The sequence below is a fragment of the Melopsittacus undulatus genome, chromosome 2, assembly GCF_012275295.1.
Source record: "Melopsittacus undulatus isolate bMelUnd1 chromosome 2, bMelUnd1.mat.Z, whole genome shotgun sequence".
NCBI classification, from domain to species: Eukaryota; Metazoa; Chordata; class Aves; order Psittaciformes; family Psittaculidae; genus Melopsittacus; species Melopsittacus undulatus.
In genome coordinates this window covers 114,579,107-114,602,273 of record NC_047528.1, presented here as the reverse complement: position 1 = coordinate 114,602,273, position 23,167 = coordinate 114,579,107, and the positions used below count along the sequence as shown (strand labels likewise).

General features: G+C 44.4%; 1 protein-coding gene across 1 annotated transcript; it reads right to left on the bottom strand.

Annotated features, from left to right (window-relative positions):
- Positions 1-267: 267 nt before the first annotated feature.
- Positions 268-10,342, bottom strand: USF3 (upstream transcription factor family member 3). Its single transcript, XM_034074576.1, has 5 exons — positions 10,284-10,342; positions 9,664-9,692; positions 8,792-8,874; positions 8,074-8,170; positions 268-6,954 (listed from the first exon to the last, which is right to left on the bottom strand). Exons 1-5 carry the CDS (start codon positions 10,328-10,330, stop codon positions 497-499), a joined length of 6,714 nt encoding a protein of 2,237 aa, XP_033930467.1. The 5' UTR covers positions 10,331-10,342; the 3' UTR covers positions 268-496.
- Between the last annotated feature and the right edge of the window lie 12,825 nt (positions 10,343-23,167).

Sequence of the window (23,167 nt, the reverse complement as noted above, 5' to 3'; positions counted from 1 at the left end):
TGCCTTTACCTGTCAAAGCTATGACTTGTGCTGAGGCTCCTGAAGATACTGTACAAAAGGAAAGAGAGAAACCAAAGCGACTTCCAAGTTTGTCTGTAGTTTCAGGTAAATACAACAGAAACAAAACCAAACCTGCAGCATATTCCCCATCTCCCATGCAGATGCTCTCACTCCATGTGTTACTGAGGATGGCCCTAACCCTGGAACAACTGCACATCAAACTTGACTGTTGGAAAATCAACAACCAATATTTGCACAGCTCTCAATGTTGCATCCTTACTGTTTACAAGTAAGCATTGCTATAGGCACTGGTGCTTTAGAGTTAGTAAGGTGGATGGAAATACAGTGTGTATATAAATACGAAAAGTACCCATATACATACATTTAGGCAAATAAACAGTGATGCTATGAATGATCTCTTCAGGGATGCCAGTGAGATCCACTTTCTTCTTAAATATATAAATGACGCATCAGACCAGAGTCAGTCTATCAGTTCTCATACAGCTGAGCTGCAGTCATGACCTAGAATATGGCTTATATTGTGGGCAGGTCGGTTCGAGGATTGCTTGGAAGAATCTGAAGCAGATGTGTTTGCAATGGACAGCAAAGGTGACATTGCTGAACCATCCGGAGGAAGAGCTGTGGCTATTTCTGGAAACAGAGAGGTTAAGTTAAAATTGGATAAGTGCGAGGTGTTGGCCATGTGCATTGGCGGCATATCTGGGAGCAAAGGAAAACTGGGCTGAGCAAAACCAACAGGCCTGGGAGGAGACAAAATGGAGCCAAATCGATTGTTTAAACTTCCACTACTCGGCTTCTCGGTGGTTGGGTTAGGAAACATTTGATTGGGAAAGTAAGGGATAGAAATGTCATTGGAAAGGGTAGGATGGGCAGGAGAGTAAGGTGGATAGAAGGATGGCAGAGTGTTCTGAGGATCAACTGGGATGAGAGCCGGAGTTCGAGTGGCACTGGGCTGAGTGACTGGTGGGATGAAAGAGGCGTTGGCATTTATCGGTGGATTCATGCCACCCTCCGGAATAAAAGGGAACCCAAAATTCTGAGAAAGAGTATGTTGGTCAGGGGCTGCGTTGTCGTTAGACACTTGAGGGCCATCAGACATAAATCGGACAATGCTGCCTCTTTTTTCTATGGCAGACTGCTGGCGCCCAAGGATCATACTGCTGCTGGTGGACAGGGGAAGGTGTGGAAGACTAGGGTCAAAGACATTCCCATGTCTTTGATTTCCCGATCGATTCCTTTCGGGCTGACGTATTTTAGAACCTCCATTATCTTGCAGAGGATGCCTCGAGCGCTGAGTCACTGAAGAATTTGGCTGGCGAACAGAAGGTTGCCCTTGCTCGCCATTCCCATGAGAAACTGCAGGGTGAGGGTGAGTTGGTCTCACAACTCCATGCATGTTGCTAGAAACAGGTGTATTCATGTGGCTCTTAGTTCCATGACTGTCCGTCATCCTCATGGGATTGGACTTCTGCACAGAGATGTTGGGGCTTGTATTGCGACCCTGAATATCTCCCGAGGACGAGGACGTTGAAAAAGGAATATTCAAAGAACTGTTCCTTGTGTTGATTGCACCAATAGACATGTCACAGCTCTCCCTGCTCTGGCCATCACCATCTCTTCGGATGTGGACACTTTCTCGTGCCGGCGGACAGTTGTATTCAATTGTGGAGGAGGCGCCACACTGCGTGTTCCTTTGATGTTCTGGGATCGATCTTTGGCTTCCACTAACTTGATCTCCAAGGTGAGGGGCAAGCAAACTCTGCATAAAGCTTTGGTGGCACGTGTTTTCATTTTCCCTTGATGGCAGGGTATTTCCGGTGGGAATACCCTGCACTGGCTGGTAGGGCAATCTCTTCTGCCTCTCTATGGACGGCCCAGTGTTTTGACTGATCCGAAACGCTTGGGACTGCATGCCCCTGAGGGATGACACAGAGTTACCAATTTCGCTGTTTCTTGAAGCCTGTACATCAAAGTTGCCCGTTGGTTGTTGGTTTGGTCCAGCTGGCTTAAACGTCTGACAATCAGAAAGCCGCTGCACATCTGAGCCAACCGTATGGTCAACAGGTAAGCGGCCCTGCATATTATGAATCACCAACCCTTTATTCCTAGAAACATCAAGATAGCTCCTCATTTCAAGCTGGTCAGGAACCCGAGGGCCTTGGAGAGATATTCCTATTCTCTGTTCTGAATTTGAGGGTGTCTTCCCAATGAGTGCCTCAGCAGAGTAGCTGGAAACTCTGTTTCTTTCCTGCCTGTGAGGGGTGCATGTCATGTCTGATGGTCTGGTTACGATACTTGCTTGGGACACCATTTGCTGCTCTAAACTCCTTGAAGTCATCAGTCTTTGCATCTGATTGTGCCCTGACACGTGTTCAGAACCTGAACCTTGCTGCCTACTGCTAACATCCTGTTGCTGTTGATGCATAATATCCTGATTTATATGGCTCTGAGGGTGGTTATGGTGATTCCTGCTTGTTGCAGGATTTTCACAGTTCTTTTCAGGCTGGGAAGCTCCAAAGTGCTGCTGCATCTGCTGCTGCATTTGCTGGTGGTGAGGATGAGGCTGACCACCTTTTTGCCGTGCCTGGTCACTTCCGTGGTGTTTTTGCTGCAGAGAAAGCTGCGTAGCTTGTGTTCCCTGGATGAGATTTCGCTTCTTCTGCATCTGCACCTCCTGCTGTATAGTTCGCTGTTGGTGGACACCGTGGGGTTGAGAGTGGACTGAGTTTTCCCCGTGTGTAACATGGTGCTGCAGCTGATACAAGTGGTGCCTTTCCCTTAACTGACCAGCCTGCTGTTGCTTTAAGTATGGGTGGTTACTGTGAAGGTGAGATATACCTTGAGCAGGAGCGTGTTGAATTGGCTGCAAGTGCTGCCCTGCCTGGCCTTGCTGTTCTGAAATTGATGGCTGAGAACTGCACTGAACTTCAGTTTGCCTCAGAGCTGCTGTTACGAAGTTGCTGTTGGGTGGGAATAACCTATTAAGGGCATCAGTATGGCCTTGATTGCTCACTGGTACCACCGAATTGGATGAATTAGGGGGAATCTGACTGACCAGCATCTGTGTTTGATCAGCAATACTCTCTGGTGTTCGGTTCATCAACGCCATCCCTTCAAGCCTTATGGGTGTTGTCTGGCACTGCTTTTGCCTCTTTGCTGTTGAAAGCAGAAGGTCATCTTGAACAGCCCGCTTGGCAGAGTCCTTGCGACCTTCATGATTTTGCTGCTTTAAGTGTGATTCCTGCAGCTGGGAAGCCTGCATGGTGCTTGCCCTAATAGCATTCAGTTGTTCCTGAGCATATTCACTCATCATAGCGGGTCCTGGAGACTGATTGACATATGTGCTAGATGGAAGGGAGAGGCTCACAGTTGAAGGGACTATTGCTGGCTCCGAAGACTGGGATAAACTCGAGCAACTCACAAGGGGATGGACAATGCGACTCTGGTGTATTAGATTATTCACACTTAAACTGGTTAGGCTTGGTGACTGGGAAGAGGAAATCTGCAGAGAAGTGTTTGATGTTTCCACACCTCCTACAGAACAGCTTGGATTCTCAACCTGTCTGTCAACATTTGTCTGGACTGTATCTTGAGCACTGAATTTGTTTGGTGCTGCTTCCAATGGCCCAGCATTGTTTTCTTTCACTGGCTGAGGTTTAAAAGGCTGTTGCTCTCTCTCCAAAGGTGCAACCTCAGTTGACTTTGAGATGGCATCCCTCACGCTAACCTGTACTCCTCTATCACCTTTCTCAAGGTTTTCCTGGTCAAAAATAGCTCTTGCTGCAAGAGCTACAATGTCAGTCTGTTCTGAAAATGTGCAGCTATTACACGTACTGGTTGAGGTGCTGCTAGTGACGTCTTCTCTGGTGGTATCTGGCAACATAGATGCAACTGAGAAGCCTCGACTGCTGCCAGAGCTAGTTGACATTGGGGAGTCTGCCTGCCTGTTAGCGATAAGGGAAGCACTGACCACTTCCTGATCAGAAATGCAGGAGTGATGCTGGGAGAGAGCATCACCTTCCGTGTTCATTAGCAAGAGTTCCTGTTTGTCGGGCAAATCCACATTTGGTTCTGCTGATTTAGGGTTTTCCATGGGAAAATCAGAATGCTCCCCCTGAACGGCAAACGAAGAGGTTTTCTCCACAGCTGTTCTTTCTTTTGTGAGATCAGACAGCATTTTGGTTAGACCCTGTCCTTCCAGCAAATCTGTATCTTGCATCACCGCTGAGGAATCCTGCGCAACGTTGCAGGGCTCTGAAACCGTTCCTGCCTTGGAAGGATGACCTGCTGTGCTGCTCTGTGCTGCTGACGTCCCAGCAACCTGGGGCTGTGATTCGGCAGGAGAGGATGTTAAGGTGCTGGGGGGGTCATAGGGTTTGGAAGACTCTGATGAGGCAGAGTCGGTTGATGGATGGTCTGGAGATCCTTGGGCCTGCTGCTGCGGAGCATCTTTGGCAGCTGGTGGGACCAGCGGCAGCTGCTCTGACACCACGGACTCCAGCAGTGAGGAAGCAGGTGCCTCTGCGGAGCTCAGCTCAGGGGCAGGGCAGGTTTTTACTGCCTGCTCAGAGCGCGCAGTGTCTTTGGAAGGAGAGTCAGGAACACTGACACCACTCGATGCTGCTGTACCACTTGCCTGCGATGTCACTAAAGCTTGTGCTGCTGCTGGAGCGGTTTCAAGCAGCCCCTCACCATTTGAATGCTTTGCCCCCGTTTCCACAGCAGTAGAGTCCACCTTCCCTGCATCTTTGCAAGGAACTGCTGGGCAGGACACTTTACTGATAACTGCTTGGTGTTTCTTCGTACTTGGCTTTTTGTTTGTCCTTTTGGACTTTGCATTGGCTGGCAAGCCAGCAGCTGCTTTTTTGGGGGAAGCATTTATTGAATTGGCTGCAGTAGTTAATACCGAAACCTCTGCAGGTACTGAAGTTGCCACAGAAGCTGGCAATGACATGCAGTTAACTGTGGCAATCTGGTTACTGACAGTTGTGGGATTCGGAGGATGGTTGAGAGACAAGTGTAAGCAGCTCTGTCCAGCCATTTGTGATATGCTCTGATTGAGGCTAGCTAAAGCACCAAACGTATTGAGGGCAACATTGGTATTCGGATCTTCGCTGGTGGTGGGTTGAATAATTTGCATAGGGGCTTGATTGGAAGCTCCAGATGAAGACATCACAGGCTGCAATGCAAAAAGCTGCCCGTTTAATGAGATAGTTTGAGGATGCTGTTGATTGGACATTGTAACTGAAAAGGTTTGCGTAGAGCTAGAAGATGGCAAAGAAGATGGTCTTGGCAATATATGGACAAGGTGTTTCCCTCCGAAAGCCTGTTGAAGTGACACATTTTGGATGGAGCTGCTGGTGTTTGCAATTGCAGTTGGCCCATTTATGGGAACTCTCACAGAAGCAGAAGGCTGAGCGGACAGGAGGGGAAGAGGATTCTGGTTAGCAGCTTGTATAATGACAATTTGCTGACTAACAGTTTGGCTGGGAACTTCTGCTCTCACAATCGGAGGGCATGGAGTGGGGTTTGGAGGCTGGAGAATGATAACATTCTGGTTAGCTGGTGCTCCTGTAACAGCTGCTGCGACTGGCTGAGCCATCTGAATCACCTGCATAGCTGAATTTAACGGAAGGAGATTTCCTGCAGCCTGAGTTTTAACCTGTGGCTGGCTGATTAAAGGCTGCATAGGCAAGGGTGGGCACGAGGGCAAGGTAACCACAATCTGTTCAGCTGCCTGGCCATCCCCAGGCAGAGAAGTGTTCAAACTGATACTTGCAGTCAAAGGCCTGCTGTGAGCGGAAGATACAGTACCAGCACCATTAACTGGCTCGTTTAATACTGCAGTCATTATACCAGATGGTGTTTGGCTTAGTGGCTGAACAGTATTTCCTGCTAGCTGCAAAGTTGTCCATGTGGTCTGTGTGTTTCCAGCTGAAGGCATCCGTGTAAGGCTACTCATGTTTTTCAAGTCTGAAGTGCCAACACCTGAAGAGCCTGAAAAAGACCAGCAGTTCTCTAGGGAAATGACAGACAGAGTGCTTATTGCCGTTGCAGCCTTAACTCCTTCTGCTGCAGAAGTCACAGGCATCCCAGCACTACTTGCTAAGACTGTACTTTTGAGGACATTTACAGAGGAAGAACTATCTGCAGCAGACAGTCTCACAGATGGCACACCAGCTGTGTCCGTGGTTGAAATGACACAGCTTTCCTGAAGGTCACTCCTAGAATTCTGTGCGTCTGAGCAAGCTGCATTCACTTGTTGAACTTCGGAGGCTTCCGCGGAGGCACTGGAAGGAAGGCCGATTCCCTGGAGGAGTGTTTTCTTAGTTAATTTAGTGCCCTCCTCATCAATTTTACTTTTGGGAAGGTTTTGATCATTCTGTAGTGCATTAACTGAAGAACACTGTAGTTCCTGTTCTGTTCCGGATCGAGATGTGCTCTGTGAGCCAGTGGTAGCAGTGGTAAGCACGCCTTGCTCATTCTCTGGGGTGGAAAGCTCAAGAACGTTTCCTGCTGGAGCTGTCTGAGCAGACGCCACTGGAGAAACTGTAGTTTGTGGCCATGGCTTGTTTTCTGTGGGGTAAATACCAGAAATCGTCACAGGAGTCACTAGGTTGCAAGTTCTCTGGACTGGCACAACATTGGCTGTTTGCTTTTGTAAATTATGCCCAACATTAAATGTTATTCCCTGGACAGATGCTCCCTGGTTATTTCCATTGGGTTGACTCCCATTTGAATAGACAATGATGTTCTTTTGAACCTGATCACTGGGAATAACAACTGAGACCTTGGCATTTTTGAGATTTCCCTTCCAGTGGATTGTAGGGTCATCATACAGGCAAATATCATTTGCTTTCAGTAGCTCGATGTATCTCCCATTCTCCTTTTGCAGTTCATCCAGCTGTTTTCGGAGTTTTTTTATCTCTTCAGCTACAAAACAGTGAGAGCACTCCATTACATCAGCACCAGAGCAAATACTAGGTGACATTACCACATGACTTGCACAGTAAATACTATGTAGTATTGAAATAAGATGTTAATTATGTATGACCTCTTCAAATGGGTAACATAATGAAAATGAAGACTCTTATCCCGATAAGCCTCTCTGCTTAAGTGGGAAAGTGAATGAACTTCATAGACTATTCTGTTGCCAACAGCAAGGCATGTCAAACTATTTAGTTATTAAAAACCATCAGGACAAACTCACATGAAACTGAACACTCAATAAATGGTTTAATTACTGAAAGATGAGCACATTAATTTAACTTGTTCTCTTCCCTGCTCCTTTGCAAACACTAAAACTGTTTGCATATAATTGAAAATCTTGTGGTTTTGCAGGACAATTAAGTTTCATTACTTCTAAAAATGATAATCAAAATGAAATACAAAGCACTTATGTACAGCCACAAACCCCAGCAGTGCACTTGGAGACAGCTCACCTAACTAGAAAAATCACTTAGGTTTTTCAAACCAAATTCCATCACCAAGATAAAAATAAACTATCAAGAACTCCATTCTATGGGTAGAAATAAAACTCACAAACTGCAAATGAGCTCTGAGATTATTTCTGTCTTACTTCCATCACTGTATTTTATGCATCTGTTCAAGAAGGTTTTAATGATGCATTTTTATTAAATAGGCTGTTATCATTTACAGCATCTCAGAAAAAAATGGGTCTGTGCATGACAAACTCCATTGTTTTGATGGAAAAAATCTAACTAAAGTTTGTCAGAAATCATTCTGGTCACTACAGCAGACTAAATTAGGATGGAATCTACTAGATGATGCCGCATCACCTGTAAGCTCTGTAATTACATCACAACACAATTGCTCCATATGCTCTCAGCTATGTACAAGAACACACACTTGGGCATTTTGCTGGCTTCTTGTTTCAGGATATTCTAAACAGCTGTGTTTTTCCTGTATGTGCACAATGTCTTGGAATTCCCAAGCCTGTTGATCCAGGCTTTGCTGTTAGTCTGTAAGAACAGACACACACTGGAAGTGAGTGACAGAAATTCTAGAGCCTCCAGCAGCATCTGTACTTACCCTGTTCATTGTTCCCTCCATTTAACAGAAGTTCGTCATTCTGTCTTTTCATTTCTGTTATATACTGAAAGGCCTGATCCAGGATCATGTTCTTGCTCTTTGAAAGAAAACATGTAGATAAAATTAGGATAAAGGTCTATAGTTGGTAGATCCATTGATGCTATTGACCCCAGTGCCACAAGCTTTTACAGAATAACATTTTCAGCGCTGGAGCTGACATTTTCCAATGCCCAAAGGTAGCTACTAATGCCATGGAACCCAAACAGCAAGCATCATTTCTTGTTGAGCAGCCTGAAATATGTGTTCACAAACAAACATTTACATCCTATGAAATTTCCAGGATGTTGCTTTGGAAATATTTTCTTAGGAAAGAAACAAACAAGGAGCAATTACCCAGGAAGGTGTATGCATAACTTTGAAAGTAATATACTGGAGAATATGTTAAGAGAAAATATGCTATAACCCCTTCACCATCTTCCCTTTATGAAACTATGCTTACTCTGCCTGCAAAACCTCTTGTTCACTTCTCAGTTGCTAAAAGGAATTCTATTACAAATAATTCTTGAATACTAGTAACTAGTAAGATTTTTGAGCATATTAATTCACACAGTTTTGCCTTCACCTTGAGACAAACAGCAAAGTAACTATACTTCTTTGCACAAGGAAATGCACAAGCATTTTACAGGAAACTTGTACACACCTCTGAATGGACACTCACCTGCTTAAGTGCTGGAGAGCAGGGAATGAGTTCTCCGATTCTGCTTATCCCAGCATTAATCTTCTTCTTTCGATGTCTCTCCACTAAGCAAAACCAATACATGCTGTGTCATCTGCTTGGGCAAGTCACCACAACAGCAGCACAACTAGTACTAGTTTAGGGACTCATAAATATGTTATTTCATGGTATACTGGAACCCTGAGTAACTTGAGAGAGGAAAAAAAATCCTCTAAAGTAAACGTCAGTGACTGAATGGAGAGCTGTAAACATAAGCAGCAATACCTTTAAAAGCAGGGATGTTCTGGACCCCTTTGTGGAAAGGAAGAGTTACTACCCCTCAAAATTCAGGTTTTGATACTGTTTTCAAACTGAGTGTTATAGCACTCAGCCTGAGGGATGCAACTCCTACAACATACAGCCAGTATGTGTACAGAATTTCTGGGATGCCAACATCGAGATGCCTCAGGGACAGGTTACAGGAATGTTTCTAATACAGGGAATCCATGAAGCTCTCAGGTTGGGTATCTGTCTCTGTTTTAAGAGAGATGGGCATTACTGTGTGAATGCTGTGCATTTAATTCCCTTTAGAATTAAATACAACTGAAATTGTTTAATTCTTAGTATGCTAGCATTGGAAAGGCAGTGGGATGGTCCTGCTTTGATATTTGGGTGTGCTACTGCAACCTTGTAGTATGGAAAACAGCAAACAACCAAGACGCCCTTCTGCACAGATATGCAAGGACACAGAAAGGTGTTTGGAAGGGTGGGGTTTTAAATGAAGTAAACTCCTTCAGAGGAACCTTCTCCATGCAAGATCTGTTTTAGCATCAGTGCTTATTTCCAGACCAAACAACAAAGCATAATGTTCCTACCTGCATTATGTGTTTCCCGGTCTTTCTTTCTGTGAAACATAAAGGGTGAGCAGTGATGTGAAACAGAAAGGAAAAAGATCTGCATACAAACAAATACTCCTCTTATTATTTTCTTTACAGCTAAAAATACTAAATATTATATTCTGCTCTGTGAACAAGGACATAGCAGAAGTCACATTCACAAGGACTGGTCTTAGACATTAGTATTAAATAGTTTCTAATACTAATTCATGGAAAGGCCCAGGTGCCCTTTGATTCTCACTATCAATACAGAATACAAAAAACCCCACTATTTAGTGGGGTAAGAAAGAGCCCCAAAATCCAAGCAGACTGAAAAACAATCTGTAGGACAAATCAATGTTCTCCAAGCTTTTCCTATCATAGATCAGATCCTACATGGGTGCCTAGCACAGGATGAATGCTCTATTTAACCAGGGACTGAAGGATTCCCCTACCAATCAGGTATTAGATCAATGTGCAACTACAAAAGAACAAAAACCTGGAAACGTTGTAATGACCCTGATCAACCCTCAGAACTGCTTGTCAATACCCAATTGCAAACTCTTAGCTAGAAACTTCACACCTGTGACATGACCACAGAGGACAGAAGTAGAACTTACCGATGTTGCTTCTTGGTAGGTGTCTCATTCTCTGTCATCTCTGGCATGGTTTCGGAGAAGAGAGCCTGAAGAAAATTGGGGAAGGAATTAACAATTGTACTCTTCTGTATTCTCAGCACATGGCTTTTATTACATCATTTTGTCTTTGACCACAAGGACAGGTCCATACTTTAGTGTACGCACAGGTCCATCACCCTGATGTAGAGCAGTTAGTCATGTGAGTATTAACTCACATGTGAGTACTCGTGCGAGTAGTTTTGTGAACCTGCCCTGCTGTCTATGACAAACTGGTTTGCATTTCCTCAATTATTTTAAATATCAAACCAATTATAGTGCCAACTACTTTAAGGAAGTAGGAAGGAAAATTAGAGTGTATGACTGGTTTTTGAATGGGAGAAAATACAGCTGAGCTTTCTTCCATCAGCCTTTCTTAGTTGAATACGCATTCAATTCCCAGCTCTAAATAAAACATGAATGCCAAGCAAAATACAAGCTACAATAAGGACATTTTATTAAATACAAATTTAGAGTGCTATTAATATAGCAAATTACAAAACCCACTTACTACTGAATAATGTACATCTTAAAATGGCCAAAAATGACACCCTATGTTCTCAGGTATGTAAAATTCAGTTGAAAACAAAGTTATGAAGTAAAGTTATGTGTAATAGCCTCAGCTTGAACACATCAGGAGCCTGTATTTAAACAAACAAAAACATTATGAAAAAATAAACAAAAGATGAAATTAAGTCAATGATGGTTGAACACGTATCTACCAGAGGAATTAATTTTAGAGAGCAAGTAACATGAAGTATATTGTAGATTACATCAGGAAAACCCCCCAAGAATTTCCTTTTTGATAAGGCAGAGCTCTAATAACGAAATATTTAGTTCCATGTTTCTGCTTATTCTTTCACCAACCAACCTGTTACTATAACTCTTTGCATGGGCCCTCAGACTCCTCGTGGCTTCACCTCTCCCTGGTTCCTCCTAGAAAGCTCATCATCTTCTTTTAAGGCTTCGTATCTTTAGGGTTTTTTTTTTGTACTGGAAGGAAGTGGGGGTGGGTCTTAATATAACTTTCAAACCCAAGCAGTTTTTAATGTAAACCAAGCATTATTGATACCGACATTAAAACATCCCCAGAACAACATCTTTATGAACCAGGAAGCCAGCCACTTATAAAGAGAGCTCCCAAAGCACTGAAGCACACACTTTGGAAAGGGCTCTGCACACACACTTGCATGCATGCTTGTGTAAAGTCAACAGAAATAATCTGTATTGTACCAGAACAGAATTTGGGTGCTGTTCTCCAGTCTAAAATGTAGGGTGCTCTTGTTCAGTAAAGATTAACTAAAAACAAGGGTGCTCTTGTTCAGTAAAGATTAACTGGGGAGAAACATCAGGGCTGATGCTGTTTACCATTCTGTCCCTTCTTTAAATACATTATCTATTCCTGTGAAGGCAAGAATAGGGGAATGTTGGCAAACCTTAAAGTAAAGGAAACAGATCCAGCTTGGGGAACTCAAAGTCCTGAAGTTTTCATGAGCATAATTCAACTCTTCCACCTACACAACAGTGTTCACACCACCGTAAAATTAGACACAATCCTCCCTGAGATGAGTTACTGCATTACACCACTCCTCTGGGTGTTACACACAGCCCATCTGAAACAATCACCACAGACTTCCCCAGCCCATCAATGGGAGTGCATCATCTTCTATTTGTATTTCGCCACAGGTTTGCTTATTCCATTTTCACTGACCATGCTGACAGAGTTAACATTCTTTTATTGTGAAAGAAAGTCGTGATGTAACATCAGTACTTTCATTCACTCATTCCCTCTCTTTTAAATTACCTTGTGTTATTTTATCTTAAAACCAAGATTTCTTCTCCTTTAAATCCATTTAGCTTAATTCACACGTTTATTTTTGTTTATACACCATAAGACTATTCTAGTCAGGACCTTAGGTCCTCCAAGTTGATGAAAACTCACAACTCTGAAAGCCAGGAAAGCCAGTTTCTTACCCAAGGCATCTGTAACTGATCCTTCCTGTGCATAACTGTAGATGGTCAGTAGTACTTACTTATTCTAGTTGCATTCATTGTATCAGGTGATGATGGAGGGTTTAGCTGGGAGAGTTTAGCAGGTGTGCAATTCTGATTACTTCAAAAGTAAATCTCATCAATATACTGTACACAGTATTTAGGAAGACCAGCAAGGCCTTAGTGGTAACTTGTGCTGAAATTTATTAACGCAGTTTCCAACTATTTTTTGATCCTAGGAACTGGATCTTTATTACGAGTCAAAGAACACTGATTTCTTTCTTCCTCCCTTGCCCTTCTTTCAAATTGTCAATGAGCTGCTTCTGAGTGATGCCATGCCCTGCACATCGTAAGCCAGATGCCACCACATGCTGAGGATGTAAGCCTCACAAACATAAACGACTGTAAATCTGTGTTGGATACGCTTCAGTTCCACTGGGATCTACAGCCCATTTCACATAGAAGACAGGGCACAGGAACGCAATGAACACTATTCTAACTTCAATGTGGAATTAAAGTTAAATTTATCACAATCTACCAGTCAACCAATGTTTCCTCAAAAGTTTCAAAGCAGGTTTGTGTGACTGATAAGAAAAATCAAGGCTGCACACGTTATCTCATTAACCCAGTGTATTTCAAGTGCTGATTTTCTAACTGAAAAGAGGTGGTTAAGTTTGTTAAGCGGCACTTGTATACAACTCCAGGGTTTCTCCTGAGAGACTGTACCCTAAGAAACATGGTGAACTAAAGGTTTTTTCCTATTCTTGTTCTCTAAGGACAAAGCTCTGACTGGGGGGAGACTTCTGTGGGCTCACTAATAATTATTCTGTCTCCATTTCTTCCTCTTAGCTGTTGTATCACCAGCGCACTGACAACGGGTTTATCTTCTTCATGGACAGATTCCTCCGCTGATTCTCTAAAGCAGAAGGTATGTATTTGCTTTATAAACTCAAGGGAAAATATATTTTAAGTTCACTCACATTAAACACTCTCACTTGACTCAGCTGAGTGCCTTTTGCAAAGATAATGTAACAAGTTCCAAATTATTTAGCCAGATGAACCAGAAGCAACACAATATTCATACTTGTTTAGTACCAAGACTCCCTCAAGCTTTGTATTGTCTGTAGCTCTTCCAGTGTCAACCTGAAATACCAGTTTATATGCAGTGTCATCCCCAGAAATGAAAAGAGTTTTTGTGTTCTGGAGAATGAAGTTTAATGTAATCTAATATCCTCTATAGTTCTGAGAAAGTAGGGTAGAAAACTCAAAACCAAACTGGTTTGAAGGGTCTTCTTGTCTCCCACCCATCTTTGCAGGTATTACTCAGCAACTTAGTTTATGAAATCTTTTCTTCAAAACATAACAAATAACAGGTGGGGAAAAAATAATCACTGCTTTTAGAATTTACTTCCTTTGTTTGCACGATCTAAACTCAAATACATTGGTTTGGGTTTTCTTTTTTTCTTGCTCACTTAAAGCAATAAAGTTTTCAGTAAGGCTATTGTATAACAACATAGAACAGTTTGGGTTGGAAGGGACCTTAAAGCTCATTCAGTTCCAACCCCCTGACATGGGCAGGGACACCTTCCACCAGACAAGGTTGCTCCAAGCCCTGTTCAATCTGGCCTTGAACACCACCAGGGATGGGGCAGCCACAGCTTCTCTGGGCACCCTGTGTCAGCACCTCAGCACCCTCACAGGTAAGAACGTGTTCCTTATATCTAACCTGAACTTTCCCTGTTTCAGTTTGAACCCATCACCCCTTGTCCTATCACTACAGTCTCTGATGAAGAGTCCCTCTCCAGCATCCTTGTAGGCCCCCTTCAGATACTGGAAGCTGCTCTGAGGTCTCCATGCAGCTTCTCTTCTCCAAGCTGAATAGCCTCAATTTCTCTCAGCCTACTGTGAAGAGGTATCAAGTGATTCTTCAATAGCTACATTAGACACACAGACACACACTAAACTGGCTTGCTGCTCCCTCCTGAGGACCCTAACTAACAAGCAGTGCAAAATATCATAGAACTGAAATGTGCAGGCCATCCAGAGAATTCATATGTTAAGGGGTTTAATTCATCTTTTTAGCTATATAGGTCTTTAAGTTACAAAGGGTTACACACTCAAGTTCTAGAGTATCTTATAGGCTTGAGGTTTGAGAAATATGACACAAACTAAGAACTTGCCAAGGATTTGTGGTACAGGAAGCAATATTGTATGGGTCTTCACTACAAAGCTCATTTACAACATGCAGAAGAGATCCATCCTGAGATTTGGTTACAAACACAGACCTTCCAGGGTAAAGGATTTTCCTAGGAATCTTTTTTGTGGCTTAAGGCAAAAATGGCTGAGGGAGAAGGTACCATAAAAGAATATTTCAGTTTTAATGTATATGGTGATCAAATTTACGCCCCAACCCCACTGTTAAGATACATAATTTCTGAGCACATTGACTTTACAAGAATTAGTGAAACTTCCCATCAACTTCCAGAACTGTGGAAACTGGCAGCTCTATGAAAACCTTCCAAAGCACTCATTCAGACAGCGTATTGCCACGTCCTTCAGAGAAGGCCAGCACACGATTCCAGCAGTGGTGCTTTCACTGTTACGAGCAGTAATGAAATTTAAGCACATGCTCTGCCCCCAAACTCCACAAAATCAAGCAAAACCCCAGAAATCTGCAATGTACATTTCATTCCAGGCTCCTCTCCAAGGGTTTTAGCAGACAGAAAGGGGCTCAATTCTCCTTCACAATCTTAATGCTATTTCACACTTCTGCTCTTCAGGGTTTTTTCTCCATAAAGCAGGCCCGCTGGGCAATTGCTTCAGTTCCAGGAATAAAGGACTCGTGATCTGGATGTTTGACAGTTTTGAATAACACTGGCAGGGATAAAGCTGCAAACCATTTCAATTAGGTTTAACAGAGAGGTCCAAACTAAAGATATCTGAGCCGAGCTGGCCAGGGAAAGTGGGTACACTTTCTTAACACTCCCAAAGAGTAAATTTAACAGCAAGATCGATGCATGTTATACACCAGAAAATGGAACTATTAGGAACCATATCCATAGGAAATCTGAATTCATTAATTCCACCACTTTCAGAACTACTTATTTAGCTTAGGAGCATTAATGTACATGAGCCATCCAAGAGTAAATAAGTAGCTCTGAAAGCACTAGATAAGCAATAAGACTATTAGAGAAATTTAGCACTGACAGTGAAGCAGAAACTAAAACCAGATTTCCAAGTTACTACTTTGCAGAGGTCTGAAAAGGATGAATAAAGGGAAGGGACAGACTGATACCATGATCCTGCAAGTTTTACTTCATTAGAAAACCATTCAATAGCATTAAAATGCCTTCACCTCCATGTTCTTTTATTTTTCATTAACTGTCTGCAATCACCTCCTTATTGCCACCTGACACTGACTTTGCAAGAGTATCTTAAAGTGAAGCTCGAAGTGGGAGATCTCCATTGTGTTGCTTTGCAAGGGACAGCTTATACAGTTAATTTTTCCAAGCTAAGAAACACAGGGTCTTCCCATCCCCACCCCGAGTAAACCAGAAAAACCACAGCCAAAGTGAGTGAGATGGACTGGAAAGCCTCTTGAGACAATTAAAGGTGGGACTCTCTATAGATGTCAACCACAGCAAGTACAAAACATGACCGATAGATACCACTGCTTCACATAAAGGCAATACTTAATACTCCAAAGTACCAGCTGAGACTGAGCATCACTTCTGCTCACAGACTTCAACAAAAACAAACCCAAGAAGCCCCCAGATTCCCCCCACTTTCATTTAAATGGACTCAGACAGCATCTAAGCGCCTGACAGCTGCCTCCAACAGAAGCTTTGAACTTGAGCCATGGAGACCAAGAGAGAAGAATGTGTGTGCAGGTGTTACAAGCGCCATTGGTTAGAAGTACAAAGGCAGAGCTGCAGCCTGCAGTTAACACTGCAGAGCAAGGAAACTGCAACTCAGAAGTACAGAGCACACACAAGCTGACTGAACACACTGTATTTATACTATATTTGGTTAAGTACTACACCAAGTAGGTATTATCCTTTTTTTTGTTGTTAGTTTGGATACAAATTGTAACTGCTGCCGTTGCAGCTAAAGACAGCATTAACAGACCAATGGGCATGTAGCCCAGATGTGACTATAGCACTATAAATACTGTTGGGTTTTAGTTTTATGCACTCTTCTGAGAGTTTCTTAGGTTCTGAAGTATGTTATGGTTTATAGAATCACAGAAAGGTTGAGGATGGAAGGAGCCTCTGCAGGTCCTCCTTTCCCTGGCTCAAGCTGGGCCACCTAGAGCCGGTTGCCCAAGACTACATCCAGATAGCTTTTGAATATCTCCAAAAATGGAGACTGCACAACCTCCCTGCACAATCTGCTCTGGTGCTTGGCACCTTCACTGTAAGAGTTTCTTGAAGATCAGATGAAGCTTCCTGCATTCCAGTTTGCGCCTGTCACTTCTGGTCCTGTTGCTGGGCACCACTAGAAAGAGCCTGGCTCCCTCCTCCTTGCACCGTCCCTTCAGGTGCTTATACACACTAATGAGATTCCATCCTGAGCCTTCTCTTCTACAGGCTGAACAGTCCCAGCTCCCTCAGGCTCTCCTAGGGTGAGATAAGGTCTAGTATCTTAATTAGTCATCTTTATGGCTCTTCATTGGACTCTCTCCAGTATGTCCATGTCTCTCTCATACTGGAGAGCCCAGAACTGACTACAGAACTCACCAGTGCTGAGGACAGTGGAAGAATCACCTCCCTTGACCTGCTGGCAATACTTTGTCTAATTTGTTCCAAGACACCATTCACCACCTCTGCCACAAGGGCACATTGTTGGCTCACGTTTAACTTGGTGTCCATCGGGACCCTCAGGTCCTTCTCTGCAAAGCTGCTTTTCAGCCGGATGGCCCCCAGCATACATTGGTGCATTAAATTGTTCCTCCCCAGGCAGGGGACTTTACCCTTTGCCCTTGTGGGACTTCATGAGGTTCCTGTCAGCCCATTTCTCCAGCTTGCTGAGGTCCTTCCTTGAGCACCAGCATGATGCTCTGGCATATGATCCACTCCTCCCAGTCTGCTGTCATCAGCAAACATGCCGAGGGCATACTCTGCCCCATCATCCAGATCAGTAATGAAGATGTTAAACAGGACCAGACCCAGTACTGACCCCTGTGCACACCACTGGTTACTGCCCTCCAACTAGACTTCGTGCAGTGATCACCACCCTCTGGCCTGGCCATTCAACCTGTTCTCAATCTAACTCTCCTTATGTTGAGATGTAAGCTACAGGGTTCTGAAAGGCAAGGAACAGTTGCGACCTGATGCACTGCAAAAATGATTTCTTTCTGCTTGTATTATTTTACCAAATCTCAATGCTAACAGAGTCGATGAGTTATACTGCAACATACGTGAAACTAACTACCTAACTTCCTTTAGTTAACAAACTGCCCTCACAGCAGTAATAAACTCAGTAAGAGGGTTACTATTCCCTACTGTCCTACCCCCTCCAAAATAATACAAAATTAAGCTCTCCCCCACTTCACCAGCACTTGCACAGGAAGCCAGATGAGAACATTATTTCAGCTTAAAGTTGACTGCAGAAGGATCACAAAGGATCCTCCACTGACAAACAAATACACTGAAGATGCTTATGTTGGTAGAAGGTTGCTTCTCGCAGTGGCAGCACTGGCTTAATGTCTGTGTAACTATGACCCAGCATGATGCCAAAACTAAATAAACTTCTTCAATAAAGTCTCAGAATTTAGAACAAGCAAGAGATTTCCATAGAAGAATCAAGCATTTAAACTACAGATACATAATATTTAAACAGCATCTCTGAATATTATGGATCCCCCAACAGTGAAAAATGAAATGGTGTTCCTTCTCTTGTTGCTGATTTGGTGTTGCTCAGTGTTGGGCTAGCACCATTTTATTGCTGTAGTAAGTGGTAAGAAGAGCTGTAATATGAAGCAAAAGGTGATTTCCAGCCCATTCAAGATTTGTGTTCAATTTCTACCTAACAACTTCACTGATGCATGAAGGCAGAGTCCAACTTCAAAGGTTGAAGGCTGGCATGAATTAAGTGTCCCTTAAGCAAACCAGTCAGTCCAGAGTGCAGATGCAGGCAGACACCCCAAGGGATATTCTTTTCACTTTAAACTTCAGTTACTTGAAGAAGAAACCAAACTTTTCAAAGTTAAGCTCTCCTCTTCCTATATACACTGCTTTTAACAGTGTCAGCAGCCTACAGAGCAATGGTTTTGGTCATTTTCTCACGACGCTGCCCACCACATCAATGACATTCAGATCACAAGAGTTGTCTTTAGGCCTGTAAGTTAATACATCCATACTCTGCTCATTCCATCCTCTTTAGAGATGGACCACAAAGAACTCATTTTGCTATCAGAGTACCAGCATGACTGAGATGTGCTTTTAGAGGGCACTGATCTCACTTCATGTTCTCTCATTTTGGTCACTTAACCTGACAGAAGCTCAAGTAACTGGGTGAGAAAGGCACTTGTTAACAGGAAGCATGAAATGTTTTTAACAGGCTGCTACTTCCTTCTTAGGTGAATCACAATGGCACACAGCGTGGCTGATATAAAAGACTGCTATCATTATGTCATGGTTGCAAAAGTAACTCACCTTAAAAGCCTGACACCATAGCTTTTCATACAAGACACAAATGTGGTTTACACACAATTTGTCAATCCTCTGCACACAGCAGAATCACTCAGAGCATGACAATAGTGCTACACTTGTAAGGTCAAACCAAAGTACACTTTGGATACATCATGTGCACATAGGAAAGCTGGAATTCTACTTTAACCTGCATGTCAACCAGTAACCAGTTAGCATTATATAAACTGGACACTATACAACATCAAGGAGTTGTAACCTTTCCATGTTTTACTACAGTCTGAGACAAAGAAAGCCCTACAGGTCAACCATTCTATCTGAGATGTTTTCACTCGATTATCCAGAACACACACATACAACTCACATTATGATTGACACCCTTCAGAATAGTAAATGCATTCCTGAGGGACTTAACTTGAACAAAGGAGTCACAAATGTGACTGAGATGACAAATGTTAGCACAGGAACTAAGTTGTAAGGTGACTGGCAATACTACGGATGAGCAATCAATCAGTCCAGACATAAGTATAACACTTCCTCAGAAGCCTGAGGATTATCCTTGGACCCATTATGAAATGGTTAGGAACATTAAAGCTGTCAGATGCTATGCACACACATGTTTTATATATCCATTTTCATTTAATCTCCTGGTTTGTTCATACAGCTAGGCACACATCTCCACTGGTGGTTTATAACCAGGGACAACGTTCAGAACTGTTCTTTAACTGAAAACTGTCTCAGCTGAAACACTACTGTGGTACTTACTCCTATCCTTCAAGGTGGCACAGACTTCACAATACTTTTTCCAAGTTCTTCCAGTGCAAATAGCTATTGTTCATTGAGAATCCCTTCACACTAAATGCTACGCTACTTATCCATCCCCCCAGGCACATGTCATTCACAAAGTTATTTTTAAGACCATTTTGCATCTAAACACTTATTACAAAACCCCAAACACTGCTGTACAAGTAAACAACAAAATGGTTCTTGTCAAATCCAGCATATCCCAGCCCTTGACTTCCTTATTTATTTCTTCCTTTCCTTCTTTCTTTCTTCCTTCCTTTCTTTCCTTCTTCCACCCTGTACAGTACTCAGCTTGAGCCCATACTCTGATTAATTCACATCCAAGCTGGATGTGATTGGTAACAGTGTCACACACCTTATACCATCACACTTTGCAAATTAAAAAGCATGCTTGAATATCTGGGATTCACTACTCCAAATCCCTTTGTTGCCTGATTTGTTATACTTCAGTATCTCAAAGCCAGAGGTGTTCTTATGATTACAACATCCACGGGGGGAAAAACCCATCGCCACCACCGCAACCACCCAGGTAGCTCTTTAATTCCTCCCTTTAAAAAGGTTGGAAGCACCCAAGGAAAAACAAGGTGAAAAGCAGCTGGAGTAGCTCAGTCAGTGGTGTCAGCAGGACACGCTCACTGAACTTTCGCTTTCCTGTTCATAAGATGTCTTTGGAACTTCAGACTACTACTAAACTTCAGCTACAAACAACAGTGTGCAATGCACACAGCAGGCACGTGCCAGGCACGCAGCAAAGCACCACATGAGTGGCAGTCACTTCAGTCTGTCCCTAGTCAGCTTCTGGGGACACTACTTGGAAAACCAAGAATTAAAGCAGCAAAGCCACCATCAAGCACTTACATCCTGATTATGTCCTTGCAGCTGTCAGACTTCTCCAGGATCCACCACCATTTTGCATCTACTCCATTAAAATCCTCCCATGTATCCATAATCTAAGGAAATAAGTAAGTTATCTTTGCTAAAAGGATTTAATAATCATATGTGTAGGTGGAGGCTAATAGAAGGAAAAGCTATGATGTGAAAAGCAGAAATAAGCATGTGTGATTTTCTACGTACCTATGGCCAGTGACTCAACACATCACTATTCTCTTCTTCTTCACCTTATTTTCACCTTTTCCCTACAACCTTCCCTGGACAAAGGGCATAGTAACCAAGGGCTGTATTCAGCCATGTGTTTGCTGATGGACTCGGTTCATCTGTGCTGTCTGTCACAAGAAGCTGGATTCTAGGTGCCTTGCCCTTAGCGTGCACAAGAATTGGGATCTTCTGCATTTGACAGATGTTGATTTCCATAAAATCAAAGACTTCAATTCCTAATACCTCTGCTGCTGACAACTTTGACTGAAATAGGCCAGAGAGCTCAAATCTCTAGGTGGAGAAGGAAGAGACAGAGCTCATCCACAAGCCTTCTTTCCTTAGGAGACCAAGCTGCAAACACACCCAACAGGAAAAGTTAGTTTAGAGGGACAGAGCTCTGCATAAAACTGCTGGACTTTCACCCTGCCCTCAGAAGCTGACTAACCTCCAGACCGAGCTGTCACCCAACAACAGCACGCAGAGGTGATGTTCAGCACGTTCTGTATCCCGGCCTACGCTGACAAGATGCTGCGATGGGGAAACAGCACCCACGTTTTGCTGTCTCCGGAGTGAACTTTCCGACTGAACCTCACGGTCACTTGTCTGTGATCATCAACATTTCAAACGCACAAGCACTCCGCTCTCCAAACCCTCCATCATTACTTTCCCCGATGACAGACACACACCAGCACTTCCAGACCTTATTTCTCCACGCGGAGCCAACCCTCACGACACAAACAACACAACTTCTCCGGAGCACACCCCGGCCGGCACCGGCACCGGCACCAGCACCAGCACGGCGGTGCCGGCGGGCGCACCCGAGGGGCAGCCGCCTTCTCGCCGGGGGAACAGCAGCATCTACCGAGGCCCCACGGGCAGGCCGGGCGCAGCTGGGCACATCGGGCAGACAAAGGGACCACCGGAGCGGCCCGGGGCCACAAGGGCGGGGAGCGACCCCCAGCCCGACCGGCGGGCGAGGAGGCCCGAGGCGGCTCCCGGAGGGATGCGTAAGGGCCCGCGGCCCTCGGTCGCCACGGCGACAGGGCCAAAACCCCGCGTGGGATGGAGGAGTCCCTTTGCCAACCGCCTCCTCACGGCAACCGGGGAGAGGAGGGGCGGGCGGCAGCCACCGGCAGCCCCGGCCCGCGCACCCTTAGCCCCGGCCCCACTGCCGCGCCCGCTCGTCCCCCCCCGTGCCGCTCACCAGGCTCCGCTCCGAGCGCAGGCAGCGGGCTCACCCCGGCACTCACAGCGGCGCTGGGCGGGCTGAGCAGCGGCGGCCCCACCACGGGGACCATCCTCCGGTCCTGCCGCTGCCTCCGCGCCAGTCCCCCTCCCGTGCAGCCCACCCTGCTGCTCGCACGCGCGGCACATGGCAGCCAATCCGAGCGCACGGGCTGAGCCCTGGAGGCCAATCACAAAGGCCGAGAGGAGGGGAGGCGGTGCCCGGAGCAGATGGGGTGGGGCGGAACCGGCACGGACCAATCAGCACCAGAAACATTGACGGGGCGGCCCAATCAGAGGCCAGAGAGGTTGAGATTGGCGTGAGAACCGTCAACAAGTTAAGGTGGCCGAAACAGGAACTGCCGGAGACTGGCACCTGAGCTGGCCAATGGGGAGAGCCGGAGGGGAGCACTCGGGGGCGAGAGGCGGGCAGAGGTACTTAAAGGGGCAGTGCCCACGTTCTCTGCCATCACCGGGTCTGTAACAGAATCAGCTGTTCCAGTGCAAGCTTCCTGACACTGGAATGAAACCCTTCATCCGCTTTCCTTTTGAATTAAATCTGACCGGAAAAGTGTTGCTTTGTCCTCTAAATTAGACTCAATCATTAACAGTTCTCCACTAGCTCCTGCTAACCCCTCAGTTGAACAACTAGTCACAGTAAGACAGAGCTTTTCACCTCCAGACTCAGTTGTTTCCTTCCACAGCTGCTCTGGAACTCTTTTCCTATGCATTTTCCTATTCCTAATGAATGCAAAAAACTCCATCTACTGATCAAAGAGTTTCCAGAGGAATCTAAATTAAGTGGATAGAGTATTATGGGAAACATTTTTTCCCCACAAACTGTACCACAGTGCAACCTTATCAGTTCGTAAGTTGCATGTCAAAGCAGGAGAGGAACAGAAAGGAGCTACAGACAATGAATGGATTTAAGAGACTGGAATAGTTAAGAAGAGAGATGAGTTTTACTGCAATACCTGAGAAAAAACAGTGTGGAAGAGTACTCACTGCATCTTAAGACCAGTTATTTTTACAGGTACAGACCACAGTTTATCAAAGATTGTTGTT